The sequence below is a fragment of the Suricata suricatta genome, chromosome 10 (genome assembly GCF_006229205.1).
Source record: "Suricata suricatta isolate VVHF042 chromosome 10, meerkat_22Aug2017_6uvM2_HiC, whole genome shotgun sequence".
In the NCBI taxonomy this organism is placed as follows: Eukaryota; Metazoa; Chordata; class Mammalia; order Carnivora; family Herpestidae; genus Suricata; species Suricata suricatta.
In genome coordinates this window covers 43,291,557-43,311,328 of record NC_043709.1, presented here as the reverse complement: position 1 = coordinate 43,311,328, position 19,772 = coordinate 43,291,557, and the positions used below count along the sequence as shown (strand labels likewise).

Here is a 19,772-nt window from a genome sequence, read left to right as displayed (position 1 = left end):
CTCCCTACCTATTTATTGTCACAGTTCTTAAAATGGGCTTTCAAGTTAGAGGAGAAATATGCAATTTGATCAGGAATAAAAATTACTTTATGGTCACCAATATATTCAATGTTATTTCTTATTTGTATGTCAATTAGAGATCCTCTTGAGTAACTGACACTGTATTATAATATTGAAATATTCAGTCATGAAGCTCTTCACCAGAGCTCCTAAAGCTGTACCTGATCTGATACTGTCCGCTCTCTCCTTCCATTTCTTAAATATCTCATTTCCACTTAGGGTCTTCATATTAAGTGTTGCTTATACTTCTTCCCAAGGTTTTCTCAAGGCTGGCTCTTTCTTATCATTACAGTCTAAGCTCAAATGTCACTGGCGTGGAGAGAATATTTTTGCTTTTACAATCTAAAGTGGCTTCTCCCCCATTGCTATCTCACTTTCTTAGGATCTGAAATTGTGTTGTTCATTTGCTTATATATTTTTTATTTTGTATCTTACCTCATCCCCCTCTGCTTCTACAATGAAGTGACAGCTGCATAAGAAGGGACGCCTTCTGACTTTTCATCGTCAAATCCAGTCTTAGGATAGCTCTGGGCATATAACAGTTTTGGTTTTGTTCTTAAGGAGAAAAAAAAATAGAATTTCTTTAACTTTTTGCTGAACTAAGCTATGCTTTCAGATTGATGCAACATGACCTAATCAAAACAACAATTAAAAATGACAACATTATTTTTCATGAAGCGATCTTGGAGACTTTTTTTGGTCCAACCCTTTAATATCATAAGATCGTGGAGAGCCAAGTGTGAAGCATCATGAAAGACCTTAGCTCCTTCCATCAGCCAGTGCTTTCTCTGAGTTACCAGTGCTACTGGAAGGCAGTGCTTCAATACCTCCTGTGCTGGGCTGCTCACTACTTAAGGCAGTGTGTTCCATTTTTGGCCATCTCATTCAGGTAGAGGGTCTCCTATATTTTCAACAGACGTCTACCAACCCTGATTCCATCCACTAGTCCTAATTTGTCCTTGCAGGACCACAGGACCCAAGTCTTTCCCTGTTCTACATACTAGGTCTTCAAATATTTGAAAATAACTGCCATCAGGCTTTTCCTCCTGAATCTTTCTTCTCCAGTTTATTCTTTTTGTATTCCTTAATCCTTACATTTTTGTTCTCTGAATGAATTTGTAAGAAAAACCAGTGTTGCCCAAGTAGTTGAATAAATTGATATTCCTGCCAAAATACATTTTAAGATCACAGAATCAATTGGAGAATGAATTCCAGTTATGATAACCATAGTTTAATACACTTAATTTTAGATAAAATTATTCTGGGATCAATTTAGTTTATATGATGCCCATTCATTTTTTAATTCCAGTGGTTTGGTGACCTCGTGACTCCTGTGTGGTGGGAAGATGTGTGGCTGAAGGAAGGTTTTGCTCACTACTTTGAATTTGTTGGTACAGACTACCTCTATCCTGGCTGGAACATGGTATGTGCATTTGTCTTTAGTTGTTTGGGATTCCTAGTTGAAAGGTTGATCTGTTGTTACATTGGGCCTATATTATCATTAGATGTGATCGAAAATACCATCTGAAAAATTAGATATCCAATAAAGAAAAAGTGACCAAAATTTAAATTTAAATTTAAATTAAATTTGAAGTATTCCAAGAGTTCTGTTTTACTTTTTAGAACTGAATAGAGTCTGACTGGTTATAAATTGATTTCCAAATGTTACAGCTTTTCTTGACAGACACATTTTAGATTGTTACATTTGATAACAAAGGAAAATTATCCTTTAAAATAAGAAGGTGATAGTAATTAACATGTAATATTTTAAGTTTATATAAAATTTCAATATATAGAAAAATGAGACCCTATTATTTTTTCATTGTGATGAAAGCTTAGCTAAAATATTTGCTTATATACTTGCTTATTTATAAAATACATTATGATTATAGATGTACTTTAAGATTAAATAACTTACTAAGACGTTATTAACTTTATGAAGATTTATGCACATTAAACCTATACTCCGAGAATATCCTCATATGTCTGAACCTAAAGTAGGACTTATTGTCCTTATATAGTAATGTTTCTAGAATATCCTAAAAGAAAAACTAAAGGGAAGGTGTCATTTTTCTGTATCTTTTAATATAAGGTTTTCATGTTGTATATGTTTTTATTGAAAAGTAAGTGACTATATTATTATTAAATGAAACCCAGGGTATATGTTGTTTTGGAACTTGAATTTTAAATCTAGTTAAAGTGATACTATGTAAAAGTTGCAAAGGACTAACATTCATCAATTTCTGGAAGCTCATGTTTTCACCTCTGATATACCATAGGTGATAACACATATTTAGTTGACACTGCTCTTTTTTGATGTTTAAATTATTAATAATATTATCTAACTATCTGCCATAATTATAAGTATGATTTGTTTGAGGAGCATTGAAACCATGATGAAATAGGAAGATATCTATAAGTCATAATATAACTTCTCTACCATAAATTCAACCGACTTCTGCCGAGTTAAAAAATCATTTACATATCTCACAGAGGAAATGTGAATAGTAATACCATATCGATACGTTTTAATTATGTCCATGCAGTTTTGTCCTTATTTTATAAAAGCAATGTGGTTCATTTGCTAAATAATTTGATAATTTTACTTAGCCTTCTATATCTAGGTACGTATGTGTATACAATATAATTTTAAAAATCTTACTTGAACTATTTTATCATGGCATTGAAAAAGCTGAAAATGCCTTTAAAGGACTTCGAAGAAAAATAATTATTTATTCTTTTAACAACTATGAAATTTTGAAATTGAAATGTTTAAGGATTTTGAAAATATTCCCCAAATAGCCCTAAAATATCTTGATTTTTAGTTGACTTTCAACCAACTTTGTTTAAAATTTTCATTTAATTTTTATTATGCTGTAGATCGTTACTGATTTATAATTTCATTATGTTTCAATATTAAAAAATGACCTCATTACAAGTGACATGCTACTCGTATAGGTAAGCTTTCTTTTCTTAAAATTTATTCAGCCATCTATCATCAAATCCCTTCTATTCATCACTATGAAAAATGCATCTTGGATTAAAAAGTAATCAACAGAATTTTACATGGGCTGAAAGCTGACAGCTTGTGATGGCTTTAGCATGGCAATATATCCCAAGTTTCAATGTCTTTATACTGGATTTTGTCTTTGAGTAATTTTTTTGTAGTCTTTCATCAGTTTTATCAGTTATGTTATAAATGTAGGCCTTATACATTTATAAATGTTTAAAGAATATGAAGTATAAATAACCTACCTGGGACTTTGTTCTTAATAGAATACAGACCATGAACTAGAAGTATAAACATCTTGGGGTGGTAAAATGCAAGATTTTATTTCTTATAAATCTATATTTTATAGTTAAGAGACAGGAATTAGGGGTGCTTGGGTGGCTTGGTCGGTTAAGCATCCGACTTTGACTCAGGTCATGATCTCACAGCTCCTGAGTTCAAGCTCTGCATCAGGCTGTGTTTTGAAAGCTCAGAGCCCAGAGGCAGCTTCAGATTTGATGTCTCCCTCTCTCTCTGCCCCTCCCTCGCTCATGCTCTGTCTCTCTGTCTCTCCCAAAAAATAAATAAACATGAAAAAACCCTAAAAAACATTAAAAAAAAAGAGAGAAGTATTAATGATGACATAGGTATAGTGATATAGAAGGCTCACCTTATTAAACTGAAAAACTCCATTACAATTAACTGGATACAAATGAGGAGGAATGGGCCTTATGATGTCTCTTTATGATTCAGATTGTAAATATTATACATACTTTCTGATCTTTAATTGTTTTTGCTGTTTAGTAGCTTCATTTGGTTTGTAGAGTACCTCAATATACTAAATTCAAAAAGCCTATGAGAAGAAACTACAAATAAATTCCTCCTCCATGTATCATTAATACCTTCTTTGAAAAACAAAATTTTCAGAATAAATTAGCCCCATAGATAAGAGGGTATTAAGTGACTTTAAGGCTGTGCCAGCACTAGTTTTCATAATGGCATCAGCAAGATTGGAAGAAATACTAGAAAGAGAAGGAGCCACGGCTGTGTCAGCAGTAACTGCTTCTATTGCAATATGCACAAAGCTCACCTAGGAGTACAGAGCTTGGGCTTCGCTAGAGCTTAGCCTGAAATAGAAAAATCAGAAGTCAGGCTCGTGTCAGAAGTAAAGAAATTCGGGAAGCTGACCTCTTTTGTCTCTAATCTCAAAAACAGCGCTTTTATCATTTTTAGACACTACGTCTCAAGCACTGAAACACAGTTTCAATTTGCTAGGGTGATTGCTATGACAATATTCTTTCAATGTAATAGGAATAAAGAAACCCAGAATGGGGCGCCTGGGTGGTTCAGTTAGTTAAGTGTCTTACTTTGGCTCAGGTCATGATCTTGCAGTTTGTGGGTTCGAGCCCTGCATAGAGCTCTGTGCTGACAGCTCAGGGCTGGAGCCTGCTTCAGATTCTGTGTCTCTCTCTTTCTCTGCCCCTTCCCTGCTCACACTCTGTCTTTCTGTCTCTCGAAAATAAATCAACATTAAAAAAATTAAAATAAAAAAAGAAACCTAGAATTACATAATGTTGTTAAGGAAGTTCTTGTTTTGATTTAGGCCAGTATACCTAGATTAGCATGCTTAATTTTCAGTAAAATATTAGAGAGAGAGAGTGTGTGTGTATGTGGTATTGAGAGCCAGTTTCTGATACAGAAGTAATTTTTATATCTGAAACAGTACATGGAATAAAAACTACTATGATAGTTTTGTTCCCAGCAAACTAATTAAGTTTACCATTTTATAGATGTGGGCCTTTGATATGAGGTCAGGGGAATGGATCGGAAAGAGGAAATTCAGATTCCAGGAAAAGTGTTTCACTTCTCTGACTCTTATCATTTGAAACACAGGGCAATTGTCCTGACTTATCAAACTCACAGAATTTTTGTGAAGATAAAATATCTTGCAAGGTCTTTGAAATGTATGAGCCACTATGCAAATGTGAGTGGGCATCATGTACATGGAAAATAAATGCTCCATTAGAAAACTGCATTGATTTTATGTATAGATGCCCTAATGTTTCCAATCTCAGTCATCTATTTTGATACCCTAGATTCATAACAATTATATATAGATTATAAAATAATTTTTATAATCTTTGTATCTGGACCCAGTCTCACCAAATCAATTCTTATCTATACTGGCAGTGTGGATTATTCTATAGGAACATAATAAACCTTATAAAATGTTTCATTCATCAAACAGAAGTGTCAAGATCATCAGAGGCAACTTCTTCAGCTCAGGGCTAAGGATACATTTCAGGAGCAGGTAGTCTTTTTGCCTGATGCTATTTCATCAGAGTTGGCTGTTAGTGAACATTATTGAAAGGATCAAGTTACAGTATGATATTGATGGTAGTCACATTAAATTTTACTGTGTTTCCTGGAAATGAAGGAATGGGGAGATGCATTCAATGTAACATAGTTACTGTTCTTCAATAATTCTTGATCACTTTAATTTGAAAAAGTCTATGATAACAAGTTTTAGTACAAGAAAAGGATGCATAGTAAAATGCTACTAGGAAGACGCCTTAATTTACTGACCTGGTGCTGATGCAAGCAAAATCATATCTGCTGTGCATATTGCATAACTTTTCATTATAGCTTGTATCTATAATGTAGGCATGTCCTTTAGTTTCCTTCATATAGCATTGTAAGGATGTGCTGTTATAATGAGAATTATTAAACACGAGTTTATGTTCTTTTATTAAATGAAGTGGGATTCTCTGGAGCTTCACACACCAATAACTTTGTATGCTGATAAAGTCAGCACTCTGGGAATTCTCCCTAAATTTTTATGAGGACACATACCAGGGCATAAAGATAACTGGTAATGGAGAATCATGCAACTAAACTTCATTATACTAAATACTAAAGATATCTCAAAGTGTATTGCCCAAAACCTTCAAAAGTGTTCTCAGTTGTCTCTATCATGGGCAGGACTAAAATAGTAAAAATGAATTCAGCCATTACACTCAGTATCATTTTACTGTGCTCCAACAAAAATTGCTTGCTAAAGTTAACAGTCATTGCAATAAAATTATCTTTACTTTTTAAGTTATTTTATTTTTGCTCAAAAAGATGTTGATGAACTGAAATGGTTTTATTTTGCAGTTTAAATGTAAAGATACACTATTTCATTATTCTAAATAATAATATATACTTTACTATTCAGAGAGGGGAAATAGAAAGGCAGAGAGAAAACATCTGGATTTTGGTTAATATTTTACTTGTTTAGCTCTTCATTTCTCAAGTCTGTAGGGAGAAATGCTTTTGCATGCTTTTCAAAATTAGTTAATATACATTTCAACAGTAGTTGGTATATTAGTACTATACTTCATCAATATCAAAATATATTTGTTCAGGAGAGCTGTGGGCTCTGAGATAGATCACTTGGGAATTAAATATTTATTTTAGAATCCTTTTTTTACAAATACTGAATGTCAAATAAATGTATACACACATATATATATTCATGATATTCCATATAGTTGTGTTTGTCTATTATGATAAAAATCCACATAGAATATTCTACTTCTGCAAAGAGAGTAAGTTAGATGATCCAATTGTCTTCAACTGGACTATGATATATTGAATGTGAAAAATTTAACAGCTTCTTATGGCTAGTTCCATGGGGTTGTAGTCTTTTTGATTCTGTTCGGTAGCTTAGCAGTGTGATTTACATTGAAAGACCAGAAGGAAAGTGGAAGCAGTCTCTACTGAGGTCTCTTGGGGGACCACAGCCTTCAAAATGGACCTCTTCTGCTTTCCTTTTACTCTTTCTTCCTTCCCCTTTCTGTGAGTGACTCATCTCTCTGCTGAAAACAGAGACTTTTGGTTTTAAAGAATAAAAACTATTTTTTTCCCTTCTTTGAGTAGAAGTGGGGAACTATAGCCCTCTCTTCTGGGAGAAAGGGTTGCTTTTTCCTTAGCATTGATAATCAGAGCAGTTTGGGGCATTGGTGGAAAATAGGCCTATAAAAACAAAACAGAGTATGCAGAGAAGGTAAGAGCTGCGATGAGAATAGTAACAGATGCCATTGAAGGGAAGGATTCATACGCCAAACCTGAACTCTGAGTAAAAGTAGGAGTTCTAGTGGGTGTGTGCCTGGTGTACGGAGGATTAGACGAACACTCAGCTAGGGTACAAATTGGGCTAATCCAAAAAGGATATCAGTGCTAAGAAGCAGACCAGAGATTTGGATCCTAACCGGTGGTGCCTAAAGAGATCCTAAGAATTTCTAGCAGGAATAACCGTGGAAACAGGAACTGTACCTGTTATACTAACATGGTAAAATAGCTCCCACTAAGGCGACTACAATAACAAATTGTGTTTACATTTTGTCTCATTTTAGGACTAATTCTGTGCTCTTTACAAAATATCTTAATGATGGGCTAGTAGTCCTGTTAAGGGTATCTTTTCACAAAAAGAATGAATAAGAGTGGGCAGCCATTTGTTCATTGTTAAAATACATTAACTCATCTAGAAGTTTTATGGCACAAATGCATTTTTGAAGATTCTCTACAACTGAAGAGTAGAGAATACATTCATGCTTTTGTTTTATTTACATCTGTAGTTCTTGTATAGGAATCAAGACATTAGCTTCATGATTGTTAGGGAAATGGAAGCTTTTGAAGAGCTTGTTATCAAGGTGTGTTATCATGGTGTGTTCTCAAGTGTGTTAAGTTTCAGAAAATGTAAATCTGCTTCATTTACTGCTTCTGTTTTTGATGTTTTTAAAATTTATTTTTGAGTCAGAGAGAGACAGAGCATGAGAGGGGGAGGGGCAGAGAGGGAGACACAGAATCTGAAGCAGGCTCCGGGCTCTGAACTGTCAGCACAGAGCCTGACATGGGGCTCAAACTCATGAACGAGGGATCATGACCTGAGCTGAAGTCAGAGGCTTAACCAACTGAGCCACCCATTCACCCCTTTATTTATTTCTTTTAATAGAAGACCAACTTCTACTAAGTAAGATATCTGTAGGAAGGAAAAACAAGCAAACACACAAACATAATTCCTTAGTTTTTATATATACTCACATATACTTCTGTATATTCAGGTATGTATCTGGGAGGTTTTCCCTTTTTTAAAAGTTTTTTAAAAATATGTATTTATTTTTGAGAGAGAGAGAGAGAGACTGAGAGTGAGCAGGGGAGGTGTAGGGAGAGAAAGGGAGACATAGAATCTGAAGCAGGCTCCAGGCTCTGAGCTGTCAGCACAGAGCCTGACGTAGGGCTGGAACCCACATACTGAGCTGAAGTCAGATGCTTAACTGACTGAACCACCCATGTGCCCCAATATGGGAGATTTTTTTAGTCACATTACCTCACATTTTTTTCCTATATGAATTTTTAAAATTTAAAACAAAACTGAAAATGGAAATCTGATGTATATTCTTAAAGAATGAGTTTTCTTTAAAGCAAAGTCATTTTGTTCCAAATGACACTGAGGGTTTCTGGTTTTGTATATTTTAACTTAGAAATAAAAGATAAATGAACATTCCCTTTGGAATGAATTATTTCTTCTGAAGACCATGTTCAGGTTTGCATGGTGTCAAGGTCTTTCTACATATCCATAGGAATTTCAAAAGCAACTGATAAATTGATAGGATTACACACCTTCTAAGAGGAAAATTCTTCTGAACCTGGAGCCTAACAATAACGCAAGACTATCCTCTTTCATATCTAGAAAGATCACAGGGAAATCATTCTCTTTCAGATTAGAGCAGTTAGTAAGCAAAATACACCCACTTGCTAAGACTTGTCAGGTATTACTTGATAAACCAAAAAAATTGATGATGTCACAAATTTATACCAAAATGACAAAATGTTCTTCTGTGAGACACCATTGTTCACAAATATGCATTATTTATGATAGCAGATTATACCATTTTTAATCTGTACTTTTTGCCACCACTAATAAAAGTATTTATCTCCCTACAATATATGATAGTTCAACATTTGATATCATTCAGCCTCTTCCCATATATGTTAAAAAGAATTTGCTTTGCAAAATTCTGTAACACAAATGTGACCAAAAGTGAAGGCTGGGGACTAACAGGACAACCAAAAAATAATTTATTAATTTTCTAATTGTTAATCATCCTTAACCAGGCAGCTATATGTTTTCAAAGACATTAGAACACAACTTATTTCTAAGCAAGGAGTGATTGTCTCAGTTCATAACACTTTATGGGATCTTTTTTTTTTTTTTTTCTTTTCATCAAGGTTACTTTAACACTATTCAGATGTAACTAGACAAGAAAGTGAGAATGAAAGTAGTGAGTTCAAGTGATAGGAATTAAAAAATGTAAAAGGGTTCCTGTAAAGAGAAAGCCAAAAGGTAATAAGATAGTTTGAGGTTATTGAAGATTTTGTCTCAATTACATCATTAACACTTGTAATAATAAAGACTTAGGTAGCATTTACTGTGTAGGATTAAACCCTTTAAATATATTAATTTACTATGAAATAGAGTAAGACATCTTTGTTAGCATTTTTCCTAAGAGTCTGAAGAGCGTGGTAATGGGTAGACCACCATGCAGTCCACCGCTCAGGTAGTTCCCCTCCACCATGACTCCAAGAAAGATGGTTTGGGATAGAATATGTTTTGGCATTGAGCTGAATAGCCTCTAGGGCTCTACCATTCACAAACTGAAGAAAGCCCCTTTTGAAACTATTCATATCTTTGGCTTTTTATCTCTCCCTCAGATTGATGAAATAGAATTCTTTCCAGTGATTGGAGTGTCATCTTTTATCATATATGTGTTTTATGTATCTTTTTAAATATTTATTTATTTGAGAGAGGGAGAGAGAGGGAGGTAGGGAGGGAGAGAGAGGGAGGTAGGGAGGGAGAGAGAGAGAGAGAGAGGGAGGGAGGGAGGGAGAGAGAGAGAGAGAGAGAGAGAGGGAGGGAGGGTGGCAGATTGTAAGTGGGGGAGGGGCAGAGAGAGAAGGAGAGACAGAATCACAAGTAGGCTCCAGACTGAGCTGTCAGCACAGAGCCCGACTGGGGTTCGAACCCATGAACTGTGTGATCGCGACCTGAGCCGAAGTCCGATGCTTAACCAACTGAGCCACACAGGCTTTAAAAATTAAGATATGAGGAATGCTTTCTTTACCTACTTCAGATACACCTATGTCCAATTAATTCCTTTAATCATTTTATTTTCTCCTCTCCAGATTTAATTTATAGTCCAGTGATGCCTTTCTTAAGAGTGTTGCTAATGAAGTATCAGTTCAATAATTTTATATAAACTACTTTGATGGATTGCTGCCCCTTGTTTGCCATTACATTTAGTTGTACATTTCATAAATTTTATTAATTAATTAAAAGAATTATCAAGCACTTAAAATGAGGTCTTTGTTTTGCTAATTTCTATAGAACAAATCTCATGGTATTATTAGGAGGGCACTGCTATCTACAGTTTCTGGTGTACACTCACGCTACCATTGGTGTAGTGATTTTGGTTAGTAGGTGTGGATAAATTTAGGATTTTTTTTGGAACTTAGTTGACCAATCATGCCTCTGTCAGAAGTGCTTTGTTTATGGAATAGCTCAAAAACACAGCTCCATAACCTCAGTCAACCATTTCATAGTCATAGACACATTTGGAAAAAAAATTTAGCATAGTTAGTCTTAGAGGATTAGCCAAATCATGGAATGATAAGACCATTGAGGTACCTATTATTATTTTTACATTACATGGCTCAAACATGTGCTCTAATCAGACTTAGCTGGTTATGATGGCCATTTCTTTTCATTTAGATTTTGAACATCTTTCTGCTCAGCCAAGGACTCCTTTGAGTTCTGTTCCTTCTGTAAGGTTCACAAATTTGTTCAGAAAACAGGTATTTTGCAAAGAATTCTCTTCTTTTGGTTGTAATGGTGGTGATGGTGGTGGTATGGTGGGATATTTTCATTTAAATATTATTTATTTCCTGGGGTACCTAGGTGGTTCATTTGGTTAAGCATCTGACTTCAGCTCAGGTCATGATCTTATGGTTTGTGAGTTCAAGTCCCACATCAGGCTTTCTGCTGTCAGTCCAGAGTCCACTTCAGATCCTCTCTCTCTCTTTCTCTTTATCACAAAAATAAACAAGTATTTCAAAAATGTAAATATATATTATTTATTTCCCAGTTGTCTGATTCAAGGTAAGATTAGATCAAGTGCTCCATCAGAGCAATTTTGATATTAGTTGTATTCTCTTCCTAACTACCCACACGATTGGTCCAATTTGAAGAATCTTAAACTTAATGCACTATTGCAGATAAGTTATTAAAAATTAAAACTCTCTAAATAAAGCTTTTGACTTAGTTTTAAGACAATAAGGAGTTCTCTTGGAGTTTGGCTTCTTTTGAGAACTGACAAGCCATATCACTACCCAGGCCTGAAAATAAGTTGGCTTCTCACAACAAAATAACATTTTTCTATTTGTTGCTAAACATTTTGCTGACATTTTCGGGCCCTTCATTTACAAAATATTTCCAGGGATTAATCTCTCTTGACTTACTTATTTTTCACTATTTAACAAGCATTTATTGGATACCCATTTTTTTTTTTTTGCTAGTTTCTCTGCTAGAGATAGGGAACGCACTGATGAGTGTGAAATGTCAAATCCTTATAGATCTCTTTTGCCATTTTAGTTAAATTATCTTGTCAGAGTAATGTTACTTTACACTTTCCTAGAATGAGGTTCAGTTCCTTTTTTAAAATACTTGACTCTTGATACTTTAGTAGTATGTCATCTTGTTTCTTTCTTCATCTTCACAATCTATATGAGATACCTGTGCTGTTGTTGTCACAGGAAAATTTCAAAAATAAAAAAATGTTTTTACTATCGTCACCAAAATTTTTGTTACTCTTAGGTACTTAACTGTAATGGTAATACCTTTAGGGTCCAAAAATTATCTTCTGGGGGGAATGTTGTGAATCAAATATTAAAAATTAATGGGGCGCCTGGGTGGCTCAGTCGGTTATGCGTCCAGCTTTGGCTCAGGTCATGATCTCACGGTTCATGGGATGAGCCCTGCGTAGGACTCTGTGCTGACAGCTAGCTCAGAGCCTGGAGCCTGCTTCAGATTCTGTGTCTCCCTCTCTGTCTGACCCTCCCCTACTTGCGCTGTCTCTCTGTCTCTCAAAAAATAAATAAAAGACATAAAAAATTAAAAAAAATAGTAATTAACAGAGAGAGAGTAATTAACAGTGGGAGGATGGGTGAATAGGTGACGGGGGTCAGAGAGGGCACTTGTCTTGATGAGCACAGGGTGATGTATGGAAGGGTTGAATAACTCTAATGTACACCTGAAACTAATATTATGCTGTATGTTAACTGGCTGGAATTAAAATTAAAACTTTTAAAAAAGAAAAAAAAATAAACTTCTGTGTAGAATCAGAAACAAAACAAAACAAAACTGAAGCTATAGGGAATTTCATGAGTAGACACGTGCACACTTATGTACAAGTGCATTTGTAGGGGTGTGATTTGGTGCATGTCTACACCATACTGTTGTGGAAATTAGCCACACAGTCTCAGCATTGGCCTTAGTGGCCGATGGAAGTGGGTGAATAAAATTCTAGGTCAGATCAACATTTGCAACAGTGAAGCAAAGATGACAATCTGATTTCCCTGGCTGTAACTAGACTCAAGAACAGAATTTCCCTGTGAGTCTACCTCACTCCTTATTGAATATATTAAGTAGAGTCTCCGTTAATTTTTGTCAGAATCTCATTACTAGGTTAGCCCTGCTGCCTGGGCCAGCAATGAGGTCTGAGTCATGCCCGTAATTACTCTCTCTGGTTATACCAGAAGCAGTATTTTATGCCCGTTTGGGTCTTAGCTGAGTTAGATAATGGTTTCCAATGGAGTGCATACAAACAGTTGCTCTATTATTTTTCCCAGTTCTGGCTAACATGGTGTATTGGCTGAGAACATGGACTTTAGAGACAAACTGGCTAGGTTCAATACCTAGTTCTTTTTTGTAATTAAATTTTTTTTAAATGTTTATTTATTTTTGAGGGAGAGAGAGAGAGACAGAGAGACAGAGCATGAGCAAGGGAGGGGCAGACAGAGAGGGGGAGACACAGAGCTCCAGGCTCCAACTTGTCAGCATAGAGTGTGACTTAAGGCTGGAATCCACTATCCATGAGATCGTAACCTGAGCTGAAGTCGGATGCTCAACCTGCTGAGTCACCTAGATGCCCCTATACCCAGATCTTAGGCAAACTTGGGCAAGCCAGTGAACTTTCTGTAAAATGAGAATCACAACAGTATCATTAATTATTACTATTAATAATAATACCATAAAATTAGTAAGAGAAAAGAATTCCATTTCTGAATGATGCAAGAATGCTAATATTTTAATATTTTTGCACTTTATAATGAATTTTTAGTCTGGTTTTTGCATTCCAAATGGTGAAAATGTTCTTTACTAATGTCATAATCAATGTATGAATATTATAGTAGCTTATTTTGAGATCTGGGAATAATACGGAACTTTCTTTCTGAATTGGTTAACTTTCTGAGCCATAAGTACCATATGTATCTGCAGTTGTTATGGATTGTTAAATCTTTCATATTTTGAAAAAAAATAATACTTTTCATTTTCACCTAAAATATAGACTTCTAGGATCTGGCACCAAATCTAAAGTTTTGTCAGGCTAAGTTATTTGATGAACTGGCCTCTTATACCACTAAATATTGAAATTAAAGTACAAAAAATGTGTTAATAAATTTCATTCATCAAGTTAATAAGAATTTTATTACAGAATTAAGGTCATTGGAATTATTATTTATTTCACAAATTCAAATAACATAAAATGAATTAGCCTCTTGGTATCCATGTTAATAACTTTAGGGAGTTGATTGCCTTGTCCTTGGAATTCTTCCAGACTGAATGGTATAAGAAAGTTTCCATTAGAATTTGAACAGAAATTTATTCTGTTTAAGATGATTAGTTGGTGTGCATTTAAATAATATTCTGAATTACATCTTATCAATCAAATATTATAGTGCCTTGATTAGCTTATTATTAATGTATCGGTAAAATATTACAGAGTTCTTGTGATGGATGTAAGAAACAAGTCTGTGGGTATCAAAGAAGATTGGCAAATTTGGTTTTATTGAAATGTCTTATCAGCTTGTCAAAAAAGTTAAGCATAGAGATAGAGAAAAATATTCTTACTGCAAAAATAGAGATAAGATTATGGAAAAAGTTAAAGAAGCTATTACCTGTCAGATGTTTAAAATCTATGGAAACGATCCTAAAATGACATGTGAAAGAGCAGGGAATTAGCTCATGTTAACTAACAAAGGGCAGGAAGTAAATCTCCCTTAGTAAACAATATGCTTCATCTGATTGGAGACTATTTATTTTGCCATCACTTCTTAGAATTTAATCCCAAGTATAGCATCTATGAGGTGTTCAAAAATAAAAATCTGGTCAAAAGTTAACAAAAAATTATGAAATGAAGGTCAACAGACCATTTATGAAATATTATAACATTTTCTATACCTATATTAGGAACTCACTTGTTAAATTAAAAATGATGTTGATATTTAAAATATATGAGGGGTTCCTGAGTGGCTTAGTGCATTAAGCTTCTGACTCAATTTTGGCTCAGGTCACAATGTTACGGTCATGGGGTCAAGCCTACTGTCAGGCTCTGTCCTGACAGCATGGAGCCTGCTTGGGATCCTCTCTCTTCTCTCTCTCTGCCCTTTCTAAATAAATAAATAAATAAACAAATAAATAAATAATAAAAACATTTTAGAAAGTAAAATATATGAAACTGCATTGGATAAGTGTTTGAAGGACAACAGAGGGAAAAGTGTCAAGAAATCCTAAAAAAGTAAAGGGGAGCTCAATGGTCTGAACATTTTAAGAGGGTTATATGAAAGCATATGGCATATGGTTATTATTCACAGTGATTTTTTTGGGCTGCTAGAATCGGAATGAGCTATGTAATTAGACAACCTGTTCATAATTATTACTGTGATTGACATTATTGGAAGCACATTCATGATTGTTCCATAAGACCCAGGATTATCATAATTAATGAAAACATGAGTGCCTAATTGATATACCTTCTGCCATATTAATACTGCTCTACTTCTAAGATTCTTGAGTAAGTCTGCAGAAGATTCGGAATTTAGTTGTCTATAATACAATAGTATGTTTTGTGTTTCATCTTAGCATTTTCCCTTAGCTGTGCCACATTTTGGATAATATGAGACATAACACATTCAACTTGAACATTACAATCAAAATAGAAGGCAGCTGAAGGATGTAGTCATGGAAGAGACCATTTAACCCTCTTCCTCTGTGTTAGTCACGTTTGAGATTATAGCAGTTCATGGAAACCCATGCAGGGGGTTATTTGGGGATATGAGAGGCTGATAAAATCATTGGAGACAGGCTTATATAAATATAATTGCTTTCTTAGTTTATGTAGTGAATAAGACATCTTAGAGCATTTGTGGCTTGGTGGGGGATGAAATGTGGTTGATAGTTAAAAGAAATAGAACATACAGAACTCATTTTGGTGACTTATTATAAAGTTTGTGTGAAATTCCAGAATAATATCAATTGAAAGCTGCCTGGACTATTGTGTTTATGTACCATTTTCTGTTTAAGGTTATGTAAACAAATACAGAAGTCAAAATTTCAGTATAGTGCTTGTTTCATTGTAGGCCTTAGAGTGATTATTTAAAAAATTATTCTTCAATACCCACTATATAGTGTGTTTACACAGGTTTGATTTTTAATATAAATAATCACTTTAACAAGCTGCACATGAAAATGATTGCTAGCATCTTGGGTATGTGTATTTTAAACATGATATTTTAAAATGTTAATTTTTAAGGTACATTCTTAAAGGAAAGCAACATTTATTTTTACTGTTTTTTTAGTTTTAGTGTCTTGGGGTGCCTGGGTGGCTCAGTTGGTTAAGCGTCCAGCTTTGGCTCAGGTCATGATCTCACGGTTCATGGGTTCGGGCCCTGCGTCAGCCTCTGTGCTGACAGCTAGCTCGGAGCCTGGAGCCTGCTTCAGATTCTGTGTCTCCCTCTCTCTCTGACCCTCTCCTGCTCGCACTGTCTCTTAAAAATAAATTTAAAAAATTTTAGTTTTAGTGCCTCTATCCGTATGACTTAGGTGTCTATAAAATGTTAGCTAATTGGCTAAATAATGACATAATATTGCAGAAGTACATTGCACAAGTAACTTTCAACTGAGTAAACTTGAAATACTTTTGGACATTTTAGAGCTTTATAAAAGTAGGATGACAGGATAAAATTCTTTTAATATTTTAGGAACCTTGGAATCCAAGTAATTTCTAATTTTTATAAAAATGGCATTGTGTTATTTGTTTACAGAGCTGATAATTGCAAAGTTACAGAGGTACCATATCACCTAACACCTGATTAATGTTTTCTCTCAACATGTTTGCTTTTCTTATTTGAATTCTTGATCATATTCTTCAGCTTTAAGTTTTGTCATGGCTTGAATGAATCACCAAGAATAAGACTGAAAAAAACCAAACCATACAATGCTGGGTATGCCTATATCATTTGTTCTAGTCTTGTGTAGCAAGGAGCTCAGATTAATAATGCTTTATTTGGCATTTTGTTTAACCTATGAGATCCTAAAAGTCTTCATCTCATGGTAGAATCAATTTTCAGAGGGATAAAACATAAAGAACATAGTATTTCTTATTTCTTCTTACTGATAGACCAAGTATGGTTGAAATGACATGGTCATAGACTCTGAAAGCATTTCTACCCGTAACTTTCTCTCTATTCTCTACTCCTATAGTACTTGATTTATGTTACTAATACTTCACCCATCAGATGATATTAATGATTTGTGCACTTCTCTGTCTCCCTTATCATAATGGGAATTGCTTGGAGGCAGAAATTGGATCGTTACTGTGGCTCCCCAACCTCTAAAAGGATGTTACATATACAAAGCAGATTAATATTGTGAACATTAAGGGGTACCTAAGTGGCTCAGTGGGCTAAGCATCTAACTTTGGCACAGGTCATGATCTCGTAGTCCATGAGTTTGAGCCCTGCATCAGGCTCTGTGCTGACAGCTGAGTCTGGAGCCTGTTTCTGATTCTATGTCTCCCTCTCTTTCTCTGCCCTTTCTCTGTTCATGCTTGGTCTCTCTCTGTCTCAAAAATAAACAAAAACACTAAAAAATATTTAAAAAATATTGTGAACATTAGATCTTGGAATAAGACACTACTTTAAACAAATGAAAATACTGAAAAAAGGAAAATTTGTGTCTATTTGGCTATCTATACATGCATCCTCATACATGTCTATATAGATCTTTGTATTGATGTCTCAATCTACATTTAATTCATACATCTTGGAATTCCCAAATAAATACCTTGTTGATCATCATTGATCATCACAAAATTGAACTATATTTTAGAGAAATAATTGGTACAGTATCTTGTGATCACAGAGATAATGCCTCATACTGCGTGCCTTTTGTGTGTAATTATTCATTATCATCCTGTTTTTGTTTCTGGTTGTTCCTCACCCTAGCCCACTTTCCACCATTTATTCATAATCTCTCTCAATGTAGGTATGGCTATATCACTTGATAATTTTAGATTTCTAACTTGGCATAGAGGATCCTTGATGAATTTGTTCTTGTCAATCTCTCTGTGGTAATCACTAGCCATTTACCCCATATTCCTCCCTGCCTTCTGCCACAGAAAATTCTGTACTCCACCAAAAAAGCCATTAAATCTGCATGACTTTCCCAAGATACTTCTTTCTGTCCAAAATACCCTTTTCTGTTGTATCTGTCTAGAAAACTCAAATCATCCTTAAGGATTCAACACGGACTTCAGTTCAGAGGCTTTTCCTTCTTTCCTCCAGGCAGAAAAAATCACAGCCTTCTTTCTATAAGCATACCGTATCCTGAACCTACTTCCACTTTTACATATAGCAAGTAGTTCTTTAATATTTGTTTTCATCTTTGTCTCTCTTTTTACTACTATAAAATCCTTAAAGGTCGAATCCAGGCCTTTGTATCTTTTTTATCTTCAGAACCAGGCATGCCATCTGGGATGTAGCAGGTGCTCAATAAATATTTGTAGAACAATTCTCTTATTTAATCTTCACAATCACATATGTTTACAAATGAAGGTGCTGAAGTCTAGAAATATTGAATAACTTGCTCAAGGTCATCCAGCTAGTGAATGACAGATATTTTACTTCTCGTGTGGGACACTTTCATCAACTTTGTAGCAGTGTACCTGTCTTTTCCCCTAGGAATACCAAAGAGCCATTTGGGTTCACATCCATCCTCCTGGAAAACCGAGTCCTTGTGGCTGCTCTTATATAACCCCCTTCTGCCCTGAGAATTGTTTTTCCTGCTCTTTTCATACCAATGAGCACCTGCTTGAATTGGTTCAGGCTTGGCTGTCATCTTAGTCTGGTTTGATGTGTCTGATTTTCTTTCATCTTGATTCAGATTATTCTGATTTTTTTTCTTTCTTGGTGACAGAGTCAAAGTGTCTGTCTTATATTGTTCTTTACTGAAATTATTAAGACTTCCTGTAGAAACTTGATGACATCCCTACCTTTCAGTAGTACTTCCTGTTTTCCCACTCATCACCATGCTGGTGGCCAGACCATGGCTAGAGCAGGCATAGTCACTGTTAACCCTTGAGAATTTGGCATGTCTGGGCAGAAGCTTTTTTGAGATGTTCAGGAATATAATTTTTTAATTGTATCTAACACTGTGATAAGAATTCTTAATAACTCCCTTTAAATATACTAATAAATACCAGTCTGTGGAATGCTGAAATGTAAGAATTAATAAAAAAAAAAGAGTAGATTCCTTCTGAGATTTTATATTTTCATACAAACTACAATTTATTGCCAAAAGTTGTTTAGCACTTGTCCCTTAGGCCCAGGCCTTTACTTCAAGTTGCCTGTAGCATATTGCTTTTTGGATGTTTGCAATCATATTACTTGTAACATGTCGAAAAGTGATCTTTTTAGCTTGCCCTACAAAAGCAAACTTTTTCCCATTACTCCATTTCTTTTAGTAGCTTCCTCCCACCCTTTAATAATTCCATCAAGTCTAAAAGCTCTGCAGTTATCTCTTAATACATCATCCACTAAGGGGACCGGGGAATCAAGGCATCAATGTTGGTTGATTTTTCATTCAAAATACCTCTGAGATACAACAGCTTGTTCTAAAAATTTTCTTTAATGTTTTTATTTATTTTTGAGAGAGAGAGAGAGAGAGAGAGAGACAGTGTGAGCAGGGGAGGGTCAGAGAGAGAGAGGGAGACACAGAATCTGAAGACAGGCTCCAGGCTCTGAGCTGTCAGCACAGAACCATGAACCATGAGATCATGACCTGAGCCAAAGTTGATGCTTACCTGACTGAGCCACGCGGGTGCCCCGAGCAGCACCTTGTTCTGATACATCATTACCACCTCACTTCTGAGTATAATAGCCACTTATTGCCTCCGGTTTCTGCAGACATCAAGCCGCCCTGTATACCACAGAGAAGTTAATTTTCATAAGACACTACTTTTATTATGTTATTATGCCTGCTGCAGTCTATTTATTAAGACCAAATTCTTCCACCTGGTAACTGAGATTCAAAGAGTAGCTTTTGTTTCATGTTTTCTCTGCCTGG

At 35.0% G+C, this 19,772-nt stretch overlaps 1 protein-coding gene across 1 annotated transcript in view; it reads left to right on the top strand.

Moving 5' to 3' along the window:
* Positions 1-19,772, top strand: part of TRHDE (thyrotropin releasing hormone degrading enzyme) — a 370,712-nt gene that overhangs the window by 192,669 nt on the left and 158,271 nt on the right. Inside the window, exon 5 of the mRNA XM_029955451.1 lies at positions 1,370-1,483. Coding sequence (XP_029811311.1) covers positions 1,370-1,483 — 114 coding nt within the window. The remainder of the gene's footprint in view (positions 1-1,369; positions 1,484-19,772) is intronic.